The sequence below is a fragment of the Drosophila teissieri genome, chromosome 2R (assembly GCF_016746235.2).
Source record: "Drosophila teissieri strain GT53w chromosome 2R, Prin_Dtei_1.1, whole genome shotgun sequence".
In the NCBI taxonomy this organism is placed as follows: domain Eukaryota; kingdom Metazoa; phylum Arthropoda; class Insecta; order Diptera; family Drosophilidae; genus Drosophila; species Drosophila teissieri.
In genome coordinates, this window is record NC_053030.1 from 11,949,491 (window position 1) to 11,972,198 (window position 22,708).

Consider the following 22,708-nt stretch of genomic DNA (forward strand, 5'->3'; position numbering starts at 1 on the left):
TTTGCCAACTATCATTGCCTTCTAAACAGGATTTCCGCAATGGGATTTACTTCTGATGCACGGGGTTATTGTTGATGCCACTGGGCTGATTTACATTAAGTAATGCGCCCAAAATTACTGGCCTATTAAAAATCACCTGACCACAATTAAATAAAAGGCAAGGCGGGAGAGCAGATGAAACAGTAAAAATTAAATTAAAAACCAGAAATGGAATTTAATTAGTTTGCACAGTGCGTAATGAGGATTTATGCGAGCACACACACTTTGGCATTTATGAGTGCAGATTTATTAATCGCAGGACACATGTAAAATCCAGGATATGCGACACGTGTTCCGGCACTTTAAATTCTTTTGGCAGCACTCAGCATTCAGCGTTCGATGAGTGCACACATGCAATTAGAAAGCTGTCAAAGCCAACAAATGGAAGCATCCTGGAGCCATCCAAACCCGTCGCCTTGTCATGCAAATTGCAGCCGCCCAACTTGTCAGCCCGTTGACATTGAAAAGTTGCCGGGTAGACGGGTGAAATTACCTTTATTAGCGCCGTTCTCGGTGGCAGAAGGAGGGGGATGTGCCACGTGTTGCTTAGGCAATGCACGGGGGATGCTCGACTGAGGGTGTCCTTTGCCGGCGCCACAAAGAGATACAATGCTCTCTGCACTCGGGATTAGGGTTAGGGGGGAAAGGGGAAAGGTCCTTTGGCATTAAGCATTTAATTGAGTTGCACAGCCCGCCGTGAAACGCCAGCACATTTAATGTGCGGGATTTTCCGGGCTTAGAGCGCAGCTTTGAGTATTTGGGTCGTTTGCCAAACTCAGCGCTGCGGGGATGTCCTTCTGGCTTAAACGGACTGCGTTTATTGCAGTCGAATCAGGATAATAATAATCGAATTAGGAATGCTTCGGGGCTGAAACGCAAGTGTCTGGTTAAATTAACGAGTAACGAATATTTAAAACCGTAACTCACGAACAGCTTCAATTTGCCAATGCAAATACACGTGTCCGCCGCTGTCAGTGCGCTGCAGTGCGGCCTTAAAAAATATGAACATTTTCTATAAATATCTCTGTCTGGGCCCAGTGCTGTGTGCACTGCCTTGCCAGCGAAATTTATAGCTTATTTATATAACAATAAAAGCAGCGAACAATCACTGGCATAACAACGCGGCAGACACAACACGAAATGTCGCCACACGACGACTGTCGCACCCGCGAAAAAAGCGGGAAAATGCAGCATAAGTGGGGGAACCTCGAATAAAGTATTATTATGCATTCAGATGCAGATGCATATGCATTCCCTTTCGGTGTGAGCCCACAAATTAAACAAGACGCACAACATAGTCTTTGTCTGGCTACGTGCTACGTTCCCCCCCACAGCTACTTGCTGTTTCTCTCAGTGTGGGGGCGTGTCTGGCGCCGCCTCCACCTGCTGCTGTGGTGTCCAGCATTAAAAAAGGGCCGACAGCTTGCAAAAACCAAAGGCAATGGGTTGACCAGTGCAGTGATTTTTTATTTATGGCTGCAAAATGGTCGAGGAGCGTTCGTTGACTTCCTCATCGATCCGCAAAAGGCGAGAATTCAGTAACTTTAACTTTAATACATACAACTGTCTTCAAGATGGTGTCTAAAGTGTATTGTAAATGTATAAATAGTTTAGTTTCGGTGCTTTTTTTACACTACTAGAGACTGAAATCGACTGATTTGCAGTTTGAAATTGAATGGTGATTAAGTGATATGCCGAGCGAAAAATCGCACTCTAACAAGGTTGTTTGCTGGCAAAACAACACACTGGAAACGACACAAAGAATAGAGAATTCCATCCGCTTCCGCGGTAATAATATTTTATTGCCAACTGCCTGTTGACATGGCAAACATGGCTAAAAAGTGGAAATTTGATGATTTATACATGCATTCTAAATGCCGTGGAACGCTTTAATGGGTGGCATGCCACTGGTGGCACGGCTGGTGTTTGCCAACTCTGCTTCTGCTGATTTCACAACTTTTTGTGGTTCTCGGCAGCTTTGAGTCTGCTTTTGTCACATTTATTGCGCTGGCATTGTTGGCATTTTGCAAATTAAACGGATTTCCGCCAAAGGCCATTTCCGCCCGACCCTGGCAAAAGGCATTTCAAAGCGATTGCACTTTTTACCACCGCCGCCGCCTCGATTCGTTCGATTTTGTTCGATCTCGTTCGATTCGCATTGTCGATTTTGTTGTCTGCTATTTTTTGTTTAGTGTCCGTTTTTTAGTGCCCTGACAAATGGTTTACTTCGTTTTTGCCCTATCGCTGTGCTATTTGTTTTATGTTAATAAAGGCAGACAATAAATAAATGGCAAGTGCACCGCATTTTTTCTCTGTTCACGATGTCTGAAGCTGTACTATTGTTATAGTTTCTATTATAACGTTTTTTTTTGTGCGATTGCGCTTTTATTTAAACATAAACTTTTTGCAATTCAGCACTGCGAACTTATTCATAACTCGATTACACGACTTGAATGCGATTATTGTTTCTGATTGGACACTGGCTGGTGGCTGGTCACGTTTTAATTTGTGTTGCTTGTTAATTAGGCGCATTAGACGCAAATGAACTGGAAATGGCAATTAGCTGTCAGGAATTGATTTGCAGATGTGCAGATGTGTCAGCGAAAAAATGAACCAAATTGAAGGAGAATAAAATGTCAAATAATGGAATTTGGAATAAATTTGATTACCGCAAATTATGTATAAATTCCAGCATTTGCAGGCAGAGAATTCGTATGCAGGAATGAGAAACGGACTTATGTATATAATCCCCAGAATCATTCACTTAATATTCCAGCAATCGAATGGCAGAAACAAATTTAAATATCCCCGGACAGCTTAACAAACTTTTTGTCTGACCTTCGGGAAAGGAAAGGGAAACACCCAGCACCTGGCGACCATCCTCATTAACATATTGAATTTTAATATCATGTCGGTCGAATTGTGAGTCCTGAATCCTGACTCCTGACTCCTGGATCCTGAATCCCGAATCCTGGAGCCTGAGAAACCACAGAAAACATCCCCCGAACGAGCCGCAAAATTCTAAACTACTTTCGTTTGGCATTTGCATTCCATGCTCAAAAGCCAAAAGAAATTACTGCGGCAAAGCCCGAACGGAAGGAAAAGCCGGGGAGCAATCGACGGGGAAATGGAAAATTCAGGGGAGGATCCATCTGCATATTTTTGTGCCGAGCTGCGCGAAGCATGATTAAATGGCCGCCAACGCTCTCAATAATGACGTCAAAAGTATTTGCATTCAAATTGCGATGAAAAGTTCGGGGCACAAAAAATTCTGAAATGTACTGATGAATTTCTGATTTCGGCCGGCGAAATTGATTTTTAACGAGGCATGTTTAAATGATTTATGAACAGGCCCAAAAAAGTGATACGTTTATTACAAATGCAGCCAGACAATCAGTATCTTTCGAAGTTCATTACGCGGGGGGCACCACCGGTTCAACAATAATTTAATTTATTCGCAAAGACAGCGACTGCAGCGAATTGTGCCAATAATTTATCGATATTTGGCAGAGCCACGCCCCAACCGCCTGCCAACATAAATCTTGGAGGAGCTCCACATAAATTCCGGTCGACAAGTGTCCAGTTAAACAGGCCACAAGGAAAACCGCGAGTGGGTGTTTCCCGGTTAGCCAACGCCATCCTCCACTCACACTTAAAGAAACTCTGACCAAATACTCCAATTTATTACGTCAAAGTACAGGAGAACACTTGCGATGTGTAAAGAAAACAGTTCTTTCTATTCTTTCTAGTCTAAATGCCTGTTTCTTAAGGTGCTCTGTCCTTGTAAACTGTTTGTATAAGTACTAAAATAGCCAAAAAACTTCAAATAACATCTACTTTTTATGCACATTTCTGAGTGTAGCCCCAACCGAATGACACACATTTGAAAGCGCCCAAACTTGGCTCCACAATTTGTCACTGGGTCATTTTGCACATTAGAAATGAACTGGCGAATGGAAAAAAGCGACTTGGGGAGGTGCTGATGGTGGCGATGGAGTCCCTTTTTTTCGATTCTGTAAAATAATAAATCATGAGCACATAACACAGAAGCAGTCGGAAAAGTGGTTGAAAGTCTGGCGCCGGAAAAGTTCTGTTTTTCTTCGAATGTCCAAGGACCTGCTGGCGCTTCTTCACTCGCTCTTCTGTTCTCTGTTCAGTGTTCAGTGTGTTCTTCTGACACAGTTTTCAATTTGTGGCATCGTTTTTTGGCACCCAGCAAGCAGCGTTCTGAATAATTGCCCCCAAATAGCATAAATCAAAAGTGGCTCTAATTACGGCTGCAAGCCAGGTGATTAATTAGGGCGCAAAGCAGGTGCAACGCAGGGCAGGGTGCATTTGCCGGGTTAATCATTTCATTTAAATATCATAATTCTCATTTAGCAGGCTCTGTGCTCTGTGTTCAGTATTAAATATCCATTAGGTGACCAGGGGACCTGCAAACCGAACGACTGACCGCCTCACCGAGTGACTGACTGGCTGGCTGACAGTCGGACTCTCGGACATTTGGACATTTGGACTGTCAGGGTCGTAATTATCCCGATTTGGCCTTTGTGTGCCAGTGTGTGTGTTTGTGGGTGTGCCAGTGAGTGTGTGTCTTGTGGCCAGAGTTAGCAGTGCGGAAATTGAATTTTAGGTAATTTCGTTGCATGTCATTAGGCGCAATTATGTAATAACAGACTGCAGCCAAGTGTTGATCGATGCACTGTTCCGAACCGAAGAACTTGTCCGGCTGGAGCAGCACCACTCCCACCCCAAAACCCCACCCCATCCCATCCCCAAATGATAATTAAGTCGGGGTGCAAGTGGGTGGCAATTAGGGGCATGCCTGTGGTCAAGTTTAGTGACGTTTGCCTTGTCATCTTTTTTGGCGCTCAAGTGGAAGTGCCTGGCTCGCAATAGTCAAAACAATAAATTCTCCATAAATGCCAGCCTTTGTCAGGACAAGACCTTTTATATTCAATTTATTATCTCTATCCCAGTTGGTCGGTTTGTCCGAAACGAAATTAATTCAATAAAGTGTACTTTTCGCTCGACCGAAAAATCACTGACCCATTTTGGAGTGACCTCAAATTAAATTGTTCTAACTTCCTTTGCACATTTCTCAACTTATTAATTTTCCATTAAATGTTACAAGCAATTAAGCCCGAACAAGCAACCAAATCGAGGACCCGGGCAAAAATTATCAACACGTTCCGCTTATTAACTGCCAGCAAAATGTGTGTGCGAGTATTCATACACAATAAAGAAAATGCCCAGCTTCCAGGACTGGGACTGGAATCCTTTCGGAAATCTGTCGCAATTGTTTGAGTTATGTCCCCGGGCGGCGGCGGGACGAGATGAGATGAGAAGGGTCTGGCGTGAGGGAAAATATTGCCGAAATATATATCCGGGCAGGGCGGGGGCGGGGTCGTCGGGCACTGAAAATCAAAAACATTTCAGTTCAAATATTTTGCGAGCTCCTGGAGTCTGGTGCGTAAATTTTACGCTTTCCTGCATTTGCCACAGACTTTCGGGCGAGGCAGGGATGTGTAATGGCAAGGATTCAGCATGATGCGTCTGATTCTCATTTGTGCTCTTGTATTTGTGCTCTGATTTGGATTTATGCTTGATGATATGCTTTAAAGCGGAAGCCGGCACAGGGATATTCCCATATAGGAAGTGGATTGAGCTATATGGCAGGGTCCTGGATCCTTGGCTCAGGACATTACGCCTCGAAAGTTGCCAGCAGCCAGCAGCCAGCTGAGCCACTTGAAGCAATTTATGAAGCATTTTACTTACTTAGCTGCTGATTTACTCCCGTCTCCCTTTCGCCATCTATGCACGTATGTGTATGTGTATGTAGTATCCTGCCAGGACCTTCAGCCCAGCACATGTGTTTGCAATTTTTCTATGAATATGAAATAAGTCGCTCCTTCGCATGTGCGTAAATAAACAAACGGAGCAGCAAAAGCCGAGACACTAGTGCCATTGCCAGTGCCAGTGCCACCGCCGGAATGCCAGCAAGGACTCGCAGCATTCGAGTCCTGCGATCGAGTGTTTACCCAAGGCGTTGCCAGCTCCGAGTGAAATACACAAAGCGCACACTTTACGACTGCCAGGCAGCTAACGAAATTTAATGGCTGTTTTATGCAAAATGGGATCTTGGAAGCCGGAAGAGCAGCGCTGCAAAGCCACCATAAATCCTCATCCGCTTCCTTAGCCCACAAATAACCATCAAGGTCGGGGCCACAGCGAAATTCGATCAATTGCCAGACAACAATGATGCTGTTTCTATAGCACACTCGCAAAAATAACGTACCTTGTCTGGAATAGCTTCTGTTCATCATTACAAAATACCTATCTGCTTTACATTTATTTACAGTGAGTTCCCCTTAAATGTGGTATACTACTTTGAATTGCCTTCCAAAACATAGCCAGCTTTGTTAATAAAGTGACATTTACTGGACTATTTCCCTGAGTGTACTGCAAGGCGAGGGTGCCGGAGAACTAATCATAATTGCTCAAAGCCAAAGGGAGGATGCCAGGACTCTCGCTTCGTTAGGACATCAGCCGCCGTCTGGCCTCGTGTTGCTGTCTATCCGATGATTTGCCAATTTCGTCTGGCGCTCTCTATTTGGCTTGTTTACATAAAAATATTGCCAGGATGAACACGACAAGCGATGGCGATGACGACGACGTCGATGACTGGGGCTTGAGCACAACATAATGAGGCAGACAGCGGTCCAGACGACGAAAATGGGTAAAAGTCGTGGAGCCAGACTTTCCCGGCTTTGCAGTTTGTGCCGAATGCAAGTGGTGGCGCAAAAAAAAAGAAAAAATGCCAGACAAAGTGGCAAACAGAAGTAAATGCGTGACTTTCACTTTGATGTCGCAGCGAGGCGAAAGGTCTCAGCAAGGATGTACACAAGGACAGCAGACGAGTGTCGATTTGACCAAAGCTAGTTCTTCATTCCTGCAAAAATCCTGCGCTGTTTGCATAGACATGCACGTGCCATTTTCCGGGGTTTTCCTCTTCAGCCCTCTTCAGCAGCGCCAAAAGCTGCGAAGTAAGCAATCAGACTGGAGAACTCAAGTGTGATGCGATGTCCGAAAACAAGACATTAAGGGGATCCATTCAAGGCGTGTCTCCCCAAAGCGAAAAAACTAGAAAAGGTGCAACCTGACCAAGGCAAACACAAACTCTACAGCGCGCTGCAGGCGAACTCGAGTCAAATGCAGAAACTTGTCGGAAAAGTGGGAAATGCCAGCCAGGTTGCAGGTGACACGCCTTGAGGCGCTGCAGGACGAGATACCGAGCCCGAGACATGGAAATTTTCGGGACAGTCGGGCAGTTGGAAGGAGGCTTATCATTCCAAGTGAAATGAGTGCAACGGGCCGCAGGACATGTGAAGGGGGTAATCAAAATCTCAAGCTGATGTCCTGCCACTTGCACTTCGCCGCAGAGCAGACAACTGCAAGATAATGAAGCGTAAACTTAAAAGAAAAGTGAGCTGGGAAACATAGAAATGTTTGCCCAGACTTTGCGATAAAAGTTGGTCGGGCCAAATTGTGTGTAAATACTTAAAAAGTCGTTAGGATGGCCAAAAGAAGCGGTCAGAGACACTGCGAAATGCTGAAGGATGGGCCGGGCAAAGAAAAGCCAACCAAGTGGAAGGCTTTTAATGAGCAGTTGACGTCATCATCATTAAAAATGTGCAAGCTGCGATTGAGATGATTGATTGGTTTCTGTTTGCTCCTTTCAGCCGCCCATTAAGTGCGCCCCAAAGCGCGCTGCCATAAATTTGCTTAATCAAACTATTTAGCCAGCCGCTGGATGTGGATGTAGATGTCACGCATCGGAAGTCAAGCTGCTGCAGCTCCATTACGGTTACGGGCACAAGGTCTCCCAGATTCCGGATACCGAACTCGGGAGTAGGAGTCAGGACTCAGGACTCCGCGGAGCAGGACGCACACTGCGCCGTAACGAGCGCCTCACATGTGTTGCATGCTTTTAGGCGCTGCTCAGACGACACACATAATCCTAATTAATTGCCAGCATCGGCATCGGCATCAGCATCAGCATTCAGGCGGCAGGATCCATCCAGGAGCAGCGGCTCCTTCCCCCATTCCTAGCCCCATCCGCCGGGGAATACGCAGCGAATGCATTCTGGCAGGTGCATGTGAGCACTTCGTGCGCGCCATTTACCCACCGAGTGTTTGGGCGGCCATGGGGGTGGTGCACTGAGAGAATAACCTTGCCTTGATATTTCACTCATTTCAAGTAATTATAGAAACTACTTACGATTTCTAGCTTGTTTTGCACACAAGTAACGCTGAATATATAACTTGGTTTTGTGTGCTTTCTAAAGGAAGCCATATATTTTTTGGGCACTTTTCCCAAAATCTGTGTAATGCCTTTCCAGTGTAGCTGTCATCTCCTCCGATTCCCGATACCCCTCGTTTCATGCCAGTGCGCCATTATTTCCTTTTGATTTGCTTTGGCTGCAAAAGCCGTGGCGTGTTGAATGGCGTTCTAGCGAGGGGCAAGCAACGCATTTCATGCACTCGGCTGAGCTTTCGAGTTGCTTAACGCGTTTGATGTTTGCCAGCAGCTCTGGCAGCTACGTCTCCTCATCCCCCATCCTCCATCCCCCCTTCTCCATCCCTGTGGCCCTGCGTACATAAAATTTAATGCATCCTGCGAGTGTGACAGCCTGGCGGGCCTACGAATCCCACATAATCCGCAGGAGACATCGCCGAGCGGCAGAGTGCTGTAGCTTTTGAGCCAGCCAAGTGATGTGAAAACCCGTTGTCAGCGTACAGCGACTTGTAATTGGGTTTCCCGAACGGAATTTAATTTCTGCATCTTTAAGGGCGCCGGCCGTGTTGATATTTGAAGACCCGGAAAGCTGCAATTGAGCTGCCCGATCATCCCCAAGGGAAACAGAGGGAAGAAAAATGGCAAAAGTTTTCAACTCCGGCTGGGGGGCCATTAAACCAGCCACAATAATCGATGCTCAAGTCGAACATCGAAGCCCAGCTCTTGGGCCTGGCTAATTTTCTTGTGTCAAGGGAAAAGGCTTGGGAAACTGGAAAAAGGGACGACTGACTGCTGCTTCTACTTCGGGTGCTGCTGCTGCTGCTGCTCGCCCCAAAGTATGCAACACAATTTTAATTAGTTTGGAAAAGTATTTTAATTTTTGCAATTTGAGTGCCAGAAAAAGAGAATCTTGGGGCCCACGTGCCCGGCGGCTGGCAACCCCAAAATATTTTCAAATTCCTCTCTTTAATGATTATTAACATTATTAGTTGTAATGAGCGTCGTCAGCGCGTTTTAAAGTTCGCCATTGAGGCGTGGCAAATGGCAACAGAAATTTGCGTGTTGCCTGCCATTCGTAAACCAAAAAAAAACACCAACTGGCGCGCTAAAAACAAAAAAAGAGCGGGCTAAACGCAAAGAAAGTTGAAAAAGTTGGAGAAAAATTTTCGCAATTATTTTTCTGTTTTAATGTAATAGTGAGTCCAGCCTTTTTATAATTTTTCGGCATTTTTTTTGTTCTTCTCTACGCTTTCAAACAAAAAAGTTGGTTTAAACTATGCGGACTGAAATGGTTTTGCCGGACGGAGTCTAGCGGTTGCGTCGGGCACGCCGGAAAGTATGCTTTGATTTTTAGCCCGTCCATTGCGTGGAATGCAGTGTTCGAATTGTTTGGTCCCTGGTTTCGTGTGGACTTTTCTCGGCCATCTATATACATACATACATACATACATATATATTTTATTTTTGGATATGCCAAAGTTTTCAAATTAAAGGCACCGGCTTTGACCGAAAGTTTTGCGGCTGTGGGCGGCTCTTTGCCATGATTAGTGATTGAGTTTGGTTCTTGGACTTACGCAAAGGCAGGCGGGCACTTACCTAGAAAGAGAACAGAAAAACGCCAAAAAGTGTTAATTAAAGTTCGAATAACGAGGCATTGTTTGTGGCTACAAATTCTATGAGGTAGGACATTAAAGGATTCAGATTATCAGTTCAATTTGCGGCCCGAATTCCCTGGGCAACTAAGAGTCTGTTTTGTGAGCAACCCGAACAACCCGAACTTAATTACACACATCTCATTTGTCGCACACAAAAACCACTCCCCAATAGCTTCGCATGGGACTCGGTCTGGTCGTCTGGGAAATGGGAAATGGAAAGGCGAGAGACGACACATGACATATTGCAGAAACCGGAGCACACAGGGATCCTGTGAGCCGTGCCCCCGGCACAGACTTTTGTTTATATGTCATAAAAATTACTCATACGTTAATAATTTAAACGGATGGCTGTTGATGATGGGTCACAGGCGTCTGCAAATTTGCTTTGGCCAGGACTAACTGCGAATCAATACGAAATGAAAACCAAATAAACGACGTCCTGTCGTCCCGTCGTCCTGCCCATCCATGTCCCTGATCAAACACAAGGCCATCACCTCAAGCTGGTTTGCTTCGATGCCCGATAAGTTTCGCTATCATGTCGGCAAAATTCATAACCATGTCCATGACAGACATTGAGCATATTATCTGATGTCTGGGGGCTGGGGACTGGTGGCTGGTGACTGGTTGCTGGTGGCTCTGTGCGGTGGCAAATTCATTATTTCATCAATAAAACAACACAGCAATCAATATGGTGAGCTGTCCATTTTGTTTGCTTTGGCCACTCGGCCCAAGCGATACTCCTAGACAAATAGACGCCATATGTGTGCACTCCATATATTTATTCATGAAGTAATATTAGAAAACGGCTATAAAATTTGCATTTCTGGGTCTTGTGAACCTCTCTTATCAAGTAGTTTTGCTTTAATTTTGTTTCATTCAAATCGAGTGTTATATTGTTGTTTATTTACAGTTTATTTATTAATTGTATTTGTAAGTTGGCGTCATCACAGTGTAGCACCTCATCTAGATCTCTCCGCACTTTCGTTTTTTCTGATTATTCTTTTACTGGCGCTCATCTTTGGAACTCATTCTACTAGTTTCAGCAAAGGGATACAAAGTGGACGAACCCCTGCAGGGATCGTCCCTTTTGTAACCCCGCTTACCGAAAGGGCTAGAAGAAGCTATGCGATGGAGCCAGTACACACCCAGGTAATCATTGATGGCCAGTGGTTTCAGGTCGGGAAGCAATTGGCGAATGAAGAAGTTGGTCTCCAGCAGAGGACTCCGTCGCAAAGTTTGGTAGTTCAGAGGGGCAAGCACGGAAAATAAAGGCCACTGACGAGGATTGAAAAACCGCTCCCTGTAATCCATACAGTGGTTGTCTTCCAATCCTCGAAGTGGCCTTCTCCTGGGTCTTGAAAGGACAGATCTCACGAAGATTCCTAAGCCTAACCTTTCGAGCTCTGAGTTTTTTCTCCGTTGAAGTTCCTTGCTTCGCTTCGCCTTGTACTCCTTGTCCCAGAACTTCTTTACAAGTCCCCGTTCACTTTGTTTAAAAAGCCACTTCCTTACTTTATTCGTTTCCTGCCAGCTTGGAATGTCCCCTTCTACGGATATTTTCCGTCTGCCAAAGGACTCATACCATTTATGGGCTTTTGTCGATGTAAACTTATTCATATTTGCATTACCCTTTCCAGTAAGTCCAACCTTCTTTTTCAGTTTTCCTAATATGCTGAGATTGTGATCATTTTCGTTCAACTTCTCCTTGGACTTTTCATCGGCACTTTTCTTTTTAGAATCATCATCCGAACATTTCTTCGGGGGTCCCAATAGATCTATAAACTTGTCTCCCTTATTATTATTTTCACACTTCTTCTTTAGGGCGAATTCAGCACATCTCTTTCTTAGGGAGAATTCTTCGTATTGCCTTTGCTTCTCGTGCAACGCACATCCCTCTTTCAGTTTTTCTTCCGAACATTTGACCCTAAAATCTTCTTTCGCGCACTTTTGCTTGAATTCTTCTTTTGCACAAAGATCCCTAAATTCTTCTAATACACTTTTTTCTTTTAAATCTGCGCTCTTTTCCTTATGTTCACTTTCTGCACATTTGTTTCTTAACTCTTCTTCAGCGCACTTCTTCTTTAATTCTTCTTTTGCGCATTTCTTCTTTAATTCTTCTTCAGCGCATTTCTTCCTTAATTCTTCTTCTGCACATTTTTCCTTCAATTCTTCTTCTGCGCATTTTTCTTTTAGATCCTCTATTGCACACATCTCTCTTAGCTTCTCTTCAGCACACTTCTCCTTTAATTCTTCAATGGCACACCTTTTCTTCAGTTCTTCTTCAGCACATTTTCTTTTTAATTCTTTAATTGCACACTTTTTCTTCAGTTCTTCTTCAGCACATTTAGTTTTTAATTCTTCTTCTGATAATTTATTTTCAGATAATGGATTCTTTTCATTACTCTTACTGCTTTGCTTGTCTTCTGCTAACTTTTTTTGCAATTCTTCTATTACAAGTTTCATTTTTAACAGAAGGTCTTGCTCGTATTTATCAGACGTTTTGCACTCTAGAGACATCTTTTTTAGTAAGTCTTTAAAAACATTCTTTCTTTCTTGACATTTTTGCTTTAGAGACTCAATGGCGCTGCTTCGTTTGGGAACGGGTTTTTTAGATTTTGGTTCAAGTTTCTCATTTGCACTCATTTTTTCTAGCTTAGCCTTCGTTTTGTAGAATTCTTCTTCAATGCTTTGGCTAAGGCCTTCTTTAATACATTGGTTCTTCAGAGACAGCCCTTCGATCACCTCCTTTATGTGAGTGCACTCCTTAATAATAATATCTACTTTGTCTAATATGCCTTTTCCCGTGTTTCCCAACATTGATGATGAAACATCCGTTTTCTCACAACACTGCGTGTAATGCCTCCAGAAATTAGCAACTAATTGATTAACATTGTCCTTATCCTCCACATGACCATTGCACATTGAACTACCTTCCGAATCCTGTTGCGTTCTTTTCTCCACCAGGAACATACACCTAGCCATTAGCTCTGCTACTCGAAATTTCAGCTTGTCCTTATCATCTAACATGACAAAAATCTTTGAGACGTCGTTTTCTTTCTTAGAATCTATGCATTTTTTGTGGAAATCCTTGTTTGGTGAGCTCCATGAATTTTCGTGGTCGTTTTGACATGATCGTGATGGGTTATCCAAGTTTGCAATATCCGAACGTGGACAAGGTGTTATTAAAATAGATTTCGTAGTATTGGGTTTCGTACCAGTTTTACATTCTTTCTTTTCTGAACTATTATCCGATTGTTTTTGAATTCTGTTCTTACAAATGTCATGGAAGCCCATAGGTTTTTGACTCCCCGGCTCGATCACTTTAAGTCCTGACTCGTTTTTCTGACCTCCGGAATCGTGGGAGCCTGATTCCATGATATTTTTGTTGACCCTCTTAAAATCCAATTTCTGTGCTGCAGAAGATAAAGGCACCTGCGGTTCATTGCATTTATCGCACATATATTTCTTATTAGTTTGACTCACACTTTGTTGGTCAATGGAGTTTTTCAGTTCCCCGGGCTTGGTTGTAAACGCTGAAGTTTCTCTTAGAGATGGAAAGCGACCCATAGTTTCCTTCTTGGCTTTTCTTATGAGCTTCTCCTCACGTGCCTTTATTACTTCCCATGAATGTGGGAGTACTGTTTTATCCTGGGAAGATATTTCTTTGTCTTTTGTCCTTTCAGCACTTCTGGATTTTGTTTTTAACGGAACAAATACTTCCTTACCCAACGAATTCACATCTTGCCTCTGTGGATTTAATGAGTCTTCGAGGACAGTCCAATCTATCGAATCGTCTTTATATTTGGCTTTTGAAGCACGCGGCTTTGCCTTGAGTTGTCTTTGCATAATTTTCCTTTTAGATTTATAGTGATAATGCTGCATTAGATCCTTGTTTCCCGAGTGATACCTCAGAAGATCGGCATCCTTTCCCTCCTGCAATTGTTGCCTCACTTTTCTACCCTTTGCCATGAGCGTGGTAACGAAATTCCTGAATGTACGTTTGGGTTCCTGAAAGTCGAGGTATTCCTTCTGGTCATCATAATATGATGTGTAAGAGGGACTCGTGGAGTATTTTTCCTCGGGAGACCTCTTCATACGGACAGTCTTTTTGTTCTTTTCAACTCCCTTGTCTAATCCGTCAACTCCCTCGTTCATCAGTTCCCTTAGGCGATGGCTGACTTTGCTATTGGATCTTTCCCTAAAATGCCGAGCTCGTTCACAGACGTCTGGGCGGGATTCCCTTCTGCTCCTGCCCGATTCCTTGTGGTAGAGGCGTCCTTTCTGACTGATGAAAAGGCAGTTACCAGGCTGTCTGTGTCCACCGACTTTGAGGCTGTGAACTTCGCCCACAATGCGGACCTTCTGGGGAACCTGTCTTATCGATGATGAAGAGCCCGTATGGCTGAGATCGTTGGTGAGAATGTCGTAGGACATCCGATGATCGTCCTGGAAAAAGCTAGGCGTTGGCTGCTGACTAAATGGAGATCCATTGCTGTGGACCAGTGGCCAGGGTTGGATGAATGGACTGGGCTGATGACAGACCCACAGTCGTTTTAGCGGCAAGTTTATAAACCTGCGAAACATTGCAAGGACCACGGTTGCTGCGGAAGAGTCCTTCTGAGTGCTGCGATCGCCAGTGAATTTTGGATGGTTGATAAAAAAAACTAAGGCCAAGTTTACGTGGGGGCAGTCACGGGGGATTTTATTATAAAACTAAGCAAAGTGAAATAAAATTCATGACAACTGTCATTGCGAAAAATTTGATGGATTTTTAAGCGAATCGCCCAGTCTAACGAAGGCCATGTGGACAATGATGCTGATGGTCGGGCGTCCACTAGAAAGGCAACGGGGCACGGGGGATCATATGTACCACACGCTTTTCACAACTTCCATAACTTTCCATTGTTGTCGTTCGAATTGACCAAGACCACGGTGACGGTGGCAAGGACGATAGCCCAGTTGCTACAGTCGATTACCCGTTCTGAAAGTCTGGAATCATATAACTAGGCAAATGAATCCTGGCGTAGGAAATCCGCTGCATCAACTGAAGGACAAGCGGCCTTGACGACCGCCGTGGTCCTTTAAGCCTTTCCCTGGGCAAGCAATGATAATCTGGGGTTCTCAAAAGCGCAGTTGTCCACCTGTCTGAAAAGTGAATGATAATAGTTTTAATTTATAGGTATACATGGTACACCTATTCCTCCTGTTCCTCCTTTAAGAATATTTTTAGGGATATTTGGTTAGTTTATTTGGGCTTCTTCTTTTTTTCCTCTGCTTCGGCAGCTTTCTCTTTCTTATCGAATTCGTCACACTCTTTCAATACCTTATCTTCCTCGCATTTCTTCCTTCGTTCTTCCTCTTCGGCTTTCTTCATTTGTTCTTCCTTATTCTTCAGCTCTTTTAGTTTACAGTTTAGTTCTTTTTCTTGTTTCTTTAGCGTTTTCAGTTTCTTTTTTAGTTTCTTGCATTTCTTCTTTTCGGCTTCTTCGGCGCATTTTATCTTTTGGAGTTCCTTTTCGCATTTCTCTTCTATCTCTTTGTCTTCGCATTTTATCTTGTTCTCCTCCTCTTCGCATTTATTCTTCTCTTCTTGTTCTCTGCATTTCTTCTGCTGCTCATCTTCGCAATTGTCTTCTTCGGTCCTGTTCTTTAACATCTGCTCCCTTTGCCTCAGTTCTTTGCGTTTTTTCCGCACCTCGCATACCTTTTTATACGCTTTCTTTATGCACTTTCTTCTGATTTCCTCATCGGATTCTCTTTTGCACTCTTTCTTTCCGCACTCCTTTTTAAGTTCACAGTCGGTCTTCTTAATATCTTCTTGTGTTTTCCCTAGAACTTCTATTATTTTCTTTTTTGCTTCCGCCTCACATTTCTTAATTTTCTCCTCCTCTTCTCGCTTTTTCTTTCTCTCTATTTCATTGCACTTGCTTTTCTGTCTTGCTTCTGCGCATTTCTTCTTCATTGCACACTTTTCGATATTTTCTTGTATTTCCTTAATCTGACACTCCTTACTTTGTTCTTCCTCTTTGCAGGCCTTCTCGATCATTTTCTTCACTTCTGCAGCGGCTTCGCTGAAATCTACGTCATTCTTCTCGGCGAGATCTTGAATGGTGGGACAAGCCTCGTTCCACTTCTTTTGAACGCAGCTTTCTCCACATTCTTTTTCTGCCTTGCACTTATTCTTCTTTTTCAGCTCTCCAAAGGCGTCGGCACACATCATCTTGATCACCATCTTGCGGCACCTCTTCTTGATTTCCGCATTAAGACAGTCTTCTATGGACGCCACATCAGTCTTTTTCTTCTCCTGGGCTTTGCATATATCCTTCCATTCTTCACATATGCACTCTTCCATCTTCTGCTCGTATGGGGATTTTTTTGCGTCTCCTTTGGGACATTTCGGTTTCTCCTTTGTCTTCTTTGGGCACTCCTGCTCCTTGGTTTCTTTATTTTCGTCCTTTGTAGGTTTATCTTTAGAAACCTTTTTGGGCTTATCAGTAGCTTTGGTTTTTTTGGCAGGATCTTTGGATTTGTCCTTATTTGTTTCATTCTTAAGTTTTGGGGATTTCTCTTTAACGTCCACCTTCTTTGTATCACCTTTACCCTTCTTTGTATCATCTTTATCCATCTTTGTTTCATCTTTACCCTTCTTTGTATCATCTTTACCCTTCTTTGTTTCATCTTTACCCTGCACCTTCTTTGTTTCAACTTTACCCTTCTTTGTAGACCCATCTGTTGCTTTCTTCGCGGATTTCTTACTTTCCGCCTTCTTAGGCTTGGCGTCGCCCTTATCCTCTTCCGATTTATCCTTACATTTGTCTTTCTCCTTCTGACTCTCTCTCTCCAACTCGGCTTCTAAGAGCTTGGTGGTGTCTGCTATGCATTTCCTAAGCGTTTCTGATTCCTTACATATGGCCTCCTCCCCTCCGGGCTCCTTGCACTCTTCCGCCGAGTCTGCCTTCTTCTTGGCCGGACATGCCTTCATTAACTTCTCGATCTTCTTGGCCTTTATAAGCCGCTCGTAGCGAAGCTTGAGTTCATGCTCCCTGCAGTACTTCTGCATCACGGCCTTCAGACAGACTCTCTTGACGCCCGTCATCACGCAGTCCATCATCTCCCCCATGGCCTTCTGCTCCTCCGGCGACATGCACTTTATTTTCGCCCTCAGCGCCTTCGACTTGACCTCGATGCACTGCCTCAACTTGTACTTAACGCGTTCGGCATCCTTCTTGGCCGCCTCCTTCTTGTCGGCCGCCTGCTTCTTCTTCATGGCGAGTGCCTTTTGCTCCTTCACAGACTTGTAGGCATCGCCGGCCATGAGAGGTGGATCACAGTAGCAGCGCAGCTGCCACTTGATTGCCATGCCCATGGATCCGCGGAGCTGAGGAGCGGACATCCGCGAGAGCAGGCAGCCGGCGAATCTGGAGCTCATTGGTAAAACCCGTGCCTAGGCCCCCACGAAACTAAATTTAAAAACAAGAAATTTAGATTGTCGTGTTTTTAAAAAACGAATTTAGATCCAACTTGTGGGCCCTACGTTCGAAAAGGGAAACGAAATGAATTTTGTCGAAAGTGGAATACTGGGTTCTTAAAACATATTGGGTTCTAACTATATTCTAAATAAAGCAATATCAAGTTACGATCGTATTCCGGTTCCTAAGCGGTATTCCAGCAAGGGCACATTTGAAACGCACTCCTTGCTGGCGTCAACAATTTTGCAATCTTTGCTCAAACCTCAGAAATGACAACAACGCAGAGGAGCCACAACCACGACATAGTTACACACACATCCCATCGAGGGCCAACGGCAGACAAACACTTTTGTCGAACATAAAATCGAGCACAACTTAATTAAATGTTAAAAGCGCGACCGCAGCGCGTCTGTGGCAACCGAAGGTGTGAATGCGAAGGGGTTGCAGGCGCTGGGGGGTGGGCATTTCCGGTGGAGTGGGCGGGGTGTGTGGGGTTGGAAACGGCGTTATCACACCGAGGAAGACGCTGACAGACGCTAACTTCATTTTCGGGGTACTGCTTCAAATTAGCAAACCTGTCAACTGTCAGTGTTTGTGAGTTGAAGTGCGGCCAGAAGTATGCGGGGTGGTTGGTCGGAGGTGTGGGGATCGGCCCCAGGCGAAGAGCAAGACAATGTGCCTCACCTGTGCTTCAACACCTTGCAGGAGCTCCACCTCCCTCCCCCTTCGCTACCTCCATAAGGAAGTTGCTCGGCGAACTTTGCAGTCTATACAGAAGAGGCCTCCAAGTGTGTGTGTGTGTGTGCGCGGTGAATTATGGCATGTCTACTTCCGCCACCTGCCAACCCACTGCGTTGCCCCAGCCCCCAGCCCGCCCCCCATTGCGTTGTTTGTAATTTGTTAATTTCCCGCATTTAGAAATTAATTTTCACTTCATGCGCCGCCAAGCAGACAACAGCAGACAGGTGAGTTCGAGTTGGCCTACCTTGGCAGCACTGTCGCACATAAGTGTGCTTTAACTTTCTGCCACACGCACACACAAGCGCGCACAGGCACACATACGGCGGCATTACGAACTTGCACCGCAATTACGAGTGCCACCCACCCACTCAGCCCAGCCAATGGGCCAACCAGCCACCAGCCACCCAGCGAGCTCATTGCGTATTTAAATTCCTTTATGTTGTCATTAATTTCTGCAACTTGTTCAGCAGTGTCGGCTGTTAATTTTTAAACGAAAGCTCTGCCCGAGCAGTCTGCCATGTGTTTGACACGTTTACATTTTAATTGCGCACATGTGCGCGGTGGGAACGGCGCATTTCATTGTTGATGTGGGCGAGCAGCGGGCGCCAAATGTGAAATGGGTCTGCGGAGTGTAAAACTTTAATTGCTTTATTATGTCCGCCAGCAGGCAGGTGGGCAACATCCTCGCAGATTCACAGGATCGCAGCCCACTTTCGCCAAGAATTGGGCCAAGGCACTTGAATGGCCCCAAGGGCTACCACACACTGCTATGAAGATAGTGCAGGGCTCTATTGGATGCCCCGAAGAAATCTCTCTTTAAACTGACTCAAGTAGTCTCAGGTAAATATGTAAACTCCTGCACTTTTCAGTTTTAGTCTTACTCCTAAGCCTTACTATTCAAAATTGGATGTTCAAAGTTCCCGCGATTCCGTTCTAAGTCATGGTGTCTATGGGACGTCATCTCTCACGATCTCTCGTGTACCAGCTAAAGCAGTCCACTTGGAACCGATTCTTCCTAAGGTCCCACACTAACTTGCACTATGTATCCGTTTACTTGGGACAACCACGGGTTCTCGACCACAAACCCAACGCATATGATGGCTTAGACTCCACAAATCGAATGATAACTAATTGCATGAGTTATGAAAGAAACACGGCAATGAAAAGTAATCAATTACAACCCCGAAAATCCTACAGCCACCACAGGATCTACAGACCGTATCAACTGAAGATCCGTGCTCTTAAAATAGCCCTGAAGCAACAACGATCGTTTAGCAAAGAGTGCGATGAAGAGTGCTATTGCAAAAAGCTGGAGGATGAGAACTGCGCTCTGGAACCCCTGCCAAAAGCAAAGCCCAAAAAGAAATGCTCAAGGATATCCAGGAAAAGGAAGCACTTACTCGAGCAAAAGAAAAAAGCGGAGGAGTCTAAATCACCTCCAGAAACGAAATGTGAAAAAAACTTAGATGAAGCTGTTGACGAGCTGAAGTACAGTTGCATGCTGGCTTCCGAGAAGAAAGACTGCGAGCGCAAGCAGTACAAGGCGCTCTGCGAAGAGTTGCGAAAGGCAAAGCCACAGGGTGATCAAAAGTCCGTAGATTCTCTTGTAAAGTGCATGCTTTCTGGCATAAAGAAGGCGTGTACTGTGCACGCCGAGAAGCTTGTCTACCAGCAGAAGTTCGCTGAAAAAATAGCGGCTGAGGAGGCTGAGAGAAAGGAGAGGGAAAAGAGAGAGGGAAAGCCGCTAGACTGCACTAAGCCAAGTGAGGATGACGATCTTGGTGGAAAGAACAAGGCCGAGAAGAAAAAGGCCAAGGAGAAGGCCCACCTAAAGAAATTACTCAAGGAAATAAAGACCAAGTGCAAGAAGCAGCGTGAAAAAGCTGAGCGTAAGAAGAAAGAGGAAGAGGCGCTCAATAAGAAATGTAAGGAAGCAGCTGCTAAGAAGAAATGCGAGGAACTGGAGGCTAAAAAGAAATGTGAGGAAGCGGCTGCCAAAAAGAAATGCGAAGAGGCGGCGGCCAAAAAGAAATGTGAAGAAGCGGCTGCTAAAAAGAAGTGCGAAGAAGCGGCTGCTAAAAAGAAATGTGAGGAAGCAGCTGCTAAAAAGAAGTGCGAAGAAGCAGCAGCCAAAAAGAAATGTGAAGAAGCAGCAGCCAAAAAGAAATGCCAGAAAGCACCACCGAAAAATAAATGCGGAGAATCAGCGGCCAAAAACAAATGTAAAGAGGCAGCTGCTAAAAAGAAATGTGAGGAAGCGGCTGCTAAAAAGAAATGCGAAGAAGCGGCTGCTAAAAAGAAATGCGAGGAAGCGGCTGCTAAAAAGAAATGCGAGGAAGCCCAAGCTAAAAAGAAATGCGAGGAAGCCGAGGCTAAAAAGAAATGTGAAGAAGCTGCTAAAAAGAAAAGCGGAGTAAACGATGCAGCTGTGAAAAAGTGTGAGGCAGATAAGAAGAAGAAATCCCAAGAGGCGGAGAAAAAGAAGAAAAGCGAAGAAGCCGCGCTTCAGAAGAAATGTGCGGAGGCCAAGAAGAACAAGGCATGTGAAGCCGAGAAAAAGAAAAATTCTGAAGAATCCGAACGGAAGAAAGACTGCGATCTAGCCAAATTCAGAAAAAGATGTGAGGAGCTGAGGAAAAAGATTGAAGAGGCAAAATGCGAAGAAAAGAAAGTCAAGTAGGCACCCATAGTAAACCAATGCCATCCGAAGGAAAAGCTTACGGAGACGTGGGAGATGAAGTCCCTATCTTTAATATAGTTAAGCTGTAATAAAATTCAATATGATAGCGCTTGATGATGATATCGTTGCTTAATAAATCTGGATATGTATCTTAACTCTAGATGTTGGCTGATTAAAGTTACTCTCAACACTAGAGCATTAAAGCTATTTAGGACTGGCTTTATCATCGGCCGGATAAACCACCATTGTTCGGTCGAGGAAATGCCAACAGACCCGCTAAGTACAGGCTTGCTGAAGGACAATGATGATGAGGAGTGGGCCAAGAAGACCAGGGAGGCCGAGGAGGCCGACAAACAATTGTGCCCGCTTGTCTTGTTTATTGTCATCCATCATGCCAAGGCTCCTGGTCCCTGGTGGTCGGGGAGATCGTCTTCAAGCCCCGATTTGTGGCCACCATCCGGAGATGGAAGGTGGGCGGAGGTGGAAGATGGGCGGAGGTGGGAGCCTAACGAGTGGAGTTTACTCATTCAGTCGAGTCTGCTCCGACCAGGCTCGGCCTCATTTAGCCGTTTTGCTGCGCATTTGCCATTGTCAACGAGGCTGCCACCCGTTTGCGATGCTCTTGTAACATTTCCACAAGGCTCTTTTTTCCGATGTTGCGGTAGCTGCAGCTGCAGCTGTAGCTGTTGCCGCTGATTGTTGCACAAGGATTTGTCAAGGATAAAACACTCGAGGGCAGCCAGTCGACATTGTCGTAGTTGTCGTAGTTGTCGTCACCGACGCTGCTTCATCATGGTTACGATTATGATTATGTAGCGACAGCTTTTGTCCTGGCCCGGCTGAAAGGCATTCGGTGCGGAGGTCCTTTCACACGTGTTTCCCTGTGCAATGGTTATCGATTTTCCGCTGGGAATGCAATGCATCCGAATGCGATGCTAAGTGCAGTCCGTGCGGCCTTGGGTTTTCCCAGGACATTGCACTGAGCATTTAAGTAGGGATAAGGCATAAGTAGATTCAGCAGTTTCTTTTGTGCTGGCGGCAGCAAAACACATTTACCCAATGTGAAATGGGGAAAGCGAACTCTAAGAATATGCTTCTCTATTTATAGGGTCTGCAGCAGCTTTTCTTTCAATAATATAATATGTGAGTTATTTCCTTAATTTACTTTCAGTGCAGCCTGCATAAAAGCAGTTTCGCTTTTTCTTTATCTGCAATTGGCGACCTTGGAGCTTACATGCAGCATATTTAAGTTCACCTATTTGCGCGGCTTGCTGCACTCTTTCGTGCCCCCAATTTGGTGATCTGCGACAACCCGAATTCGTTTGCCAAACACATTTCACCCACCGAAATGCCAAATGCAAAGCAGACAACCAGAAGGGCTGCGGTTGCCAAATTATATGCAACTGAGGTGACGTGGGCGTGGGCGTGGGCGTGGCATGCGGTTAGTTAAACAAAAGTGCGGTGCCCTGAAAACTGGGTCACAATCCTGGGGGAGAAACTGTCACAACGCCAGACGCATTAAAGCGACTAAATTACCTCGTTGCAAGAAAACCCACCCAAAAAAAAAAAAAAAAAAAAAAAACACCCAACCAAACGCGTAGAGCGTGCAACAAATCGACAAACTGCGCTCGTCATGTCCTATGTATCTAATCCAACTAGCTCTGTACGAACTCGACGTCATACACGACAACAGACACAAAAGACAAACGACAAACAACAGACGAACAAGACATCAATCGACTGACTGATCAAAAAATAAATAAAACATTCCTGTAATACAAAAATAAACTACAAAAAAAAAAAACAAAAAAACGAACAGCCAAAG

The 22,708-nt window shown here is 44.8% G+C and overlaps 4 protein-coding genes across 7 annotated transcripts in view; 1 reads left to right on the top strand and 3 right to left on the bottom strand.

The window, feature by feature from the left end:
* LOC122614876 (hemicentin-1) overlaps positions 1-22,708 on the bottom strand; it is a 126,476-nt gene that overhangs the window by 64,966 nt on the left and 38,802 nt on the right. The window lies entirely within an intron of this gene.
* On the bottom strand, positions 10,758-14,662 carry LOC122614875. 4 transcript variants are annotated; one of them, XM_043789585.1, is made up of 2 exons: positions 13,477-14,662; positions 10,758-13,401 (listed from the first exon to the last, which is right to left on the bottom strand). In XM_043789585.1, exons 1-2 carry the CDS (start codon positions 14,575-14,577, stop codon positions 10,996-10,998), a joined length of 3,507 nt encoding a protein of 1,168 aa, XP_043645520.1. In that variant the 5' UTR covers positions 14,578-14,662; the 3' UTR covers positions 10,758-10,995. The 4 variants fall into 4 exon arrangements, with proteins under 4 accessions (XP_043645520.1, XP_043645518.1, XP_043645519.1 ...); XM_043789583.1 differs by having other exon boundaries at positions 10,758-13,092; positions 13,126-14,662; XM_043789584.1 differs by having other exon boundaries at positions 10,758-13,089; positions 13,123-14,662.
* On the bottom strand, positions 14,857-17,531 carry LOC122614877 (axoneme-associated protein mst101(2)). The gene is made up of 2 exons (XM_043789588.1): positions 15,188-17,531; positions 14,857-15,138 (listed from the first exon to the last, which is right to left on the bottom strand). The coding sequence occupies exon 1, from the start codon at positions 17,420-17,422 to the stop codon at positions 15,239-15,241; it is 2,184 nt and encodes a 727-aa protein (XP_043645523.1). The 5' UTR covers positions 17,423-17,531; the 3' UTR covers positions 14,857-15,138; positions 15,188-15,238.
* LOC122614878 (axoneme-associated protein mst101(1)) lies at positions 19,041-21,020 on the top strand. The gene has a single exon (XM_043789589.1). It carries the CDS (start codon positions 19,144-19,146, stop codon positions 20,881-20,883), a length of 1,740 nt encoding a protein of 579 aa, XP_043645524.1. The 5' UTR covers positions 19,041-19,143; the 3' UTR covers positions 20,884-21,020.

Coding starts and splice junctions, on each gene's coding strand:
- LOC122614875 (XM_043789583.1), bottom strand. CDS start 14,577: ATGTTTCGCAGGTTTATAAACTTGCCGCTAAAACGACTGTGGGTCTGT. Junction 13,093..13,125: donor ACTTGGATAACCCATCACGA/TCATGTCAAAAC, acceptor AATTCATGGAGC/TCACCAAACAAGGATTTCCA.
- LOC122614877 (XM_043789588.1), bottom strand. CDS start 17,422: ATGAGCTCCAGATTCGCCGGCTGCCTGCTCTCGCGGATGTCCGCTCCT.
- LOC122614878 (XM_043789589.1), top strand. CDS start 19,144: ATGGTGTCTATGGGACGTCATCTCTCACGATCTCTCGTGTACCAGCTA.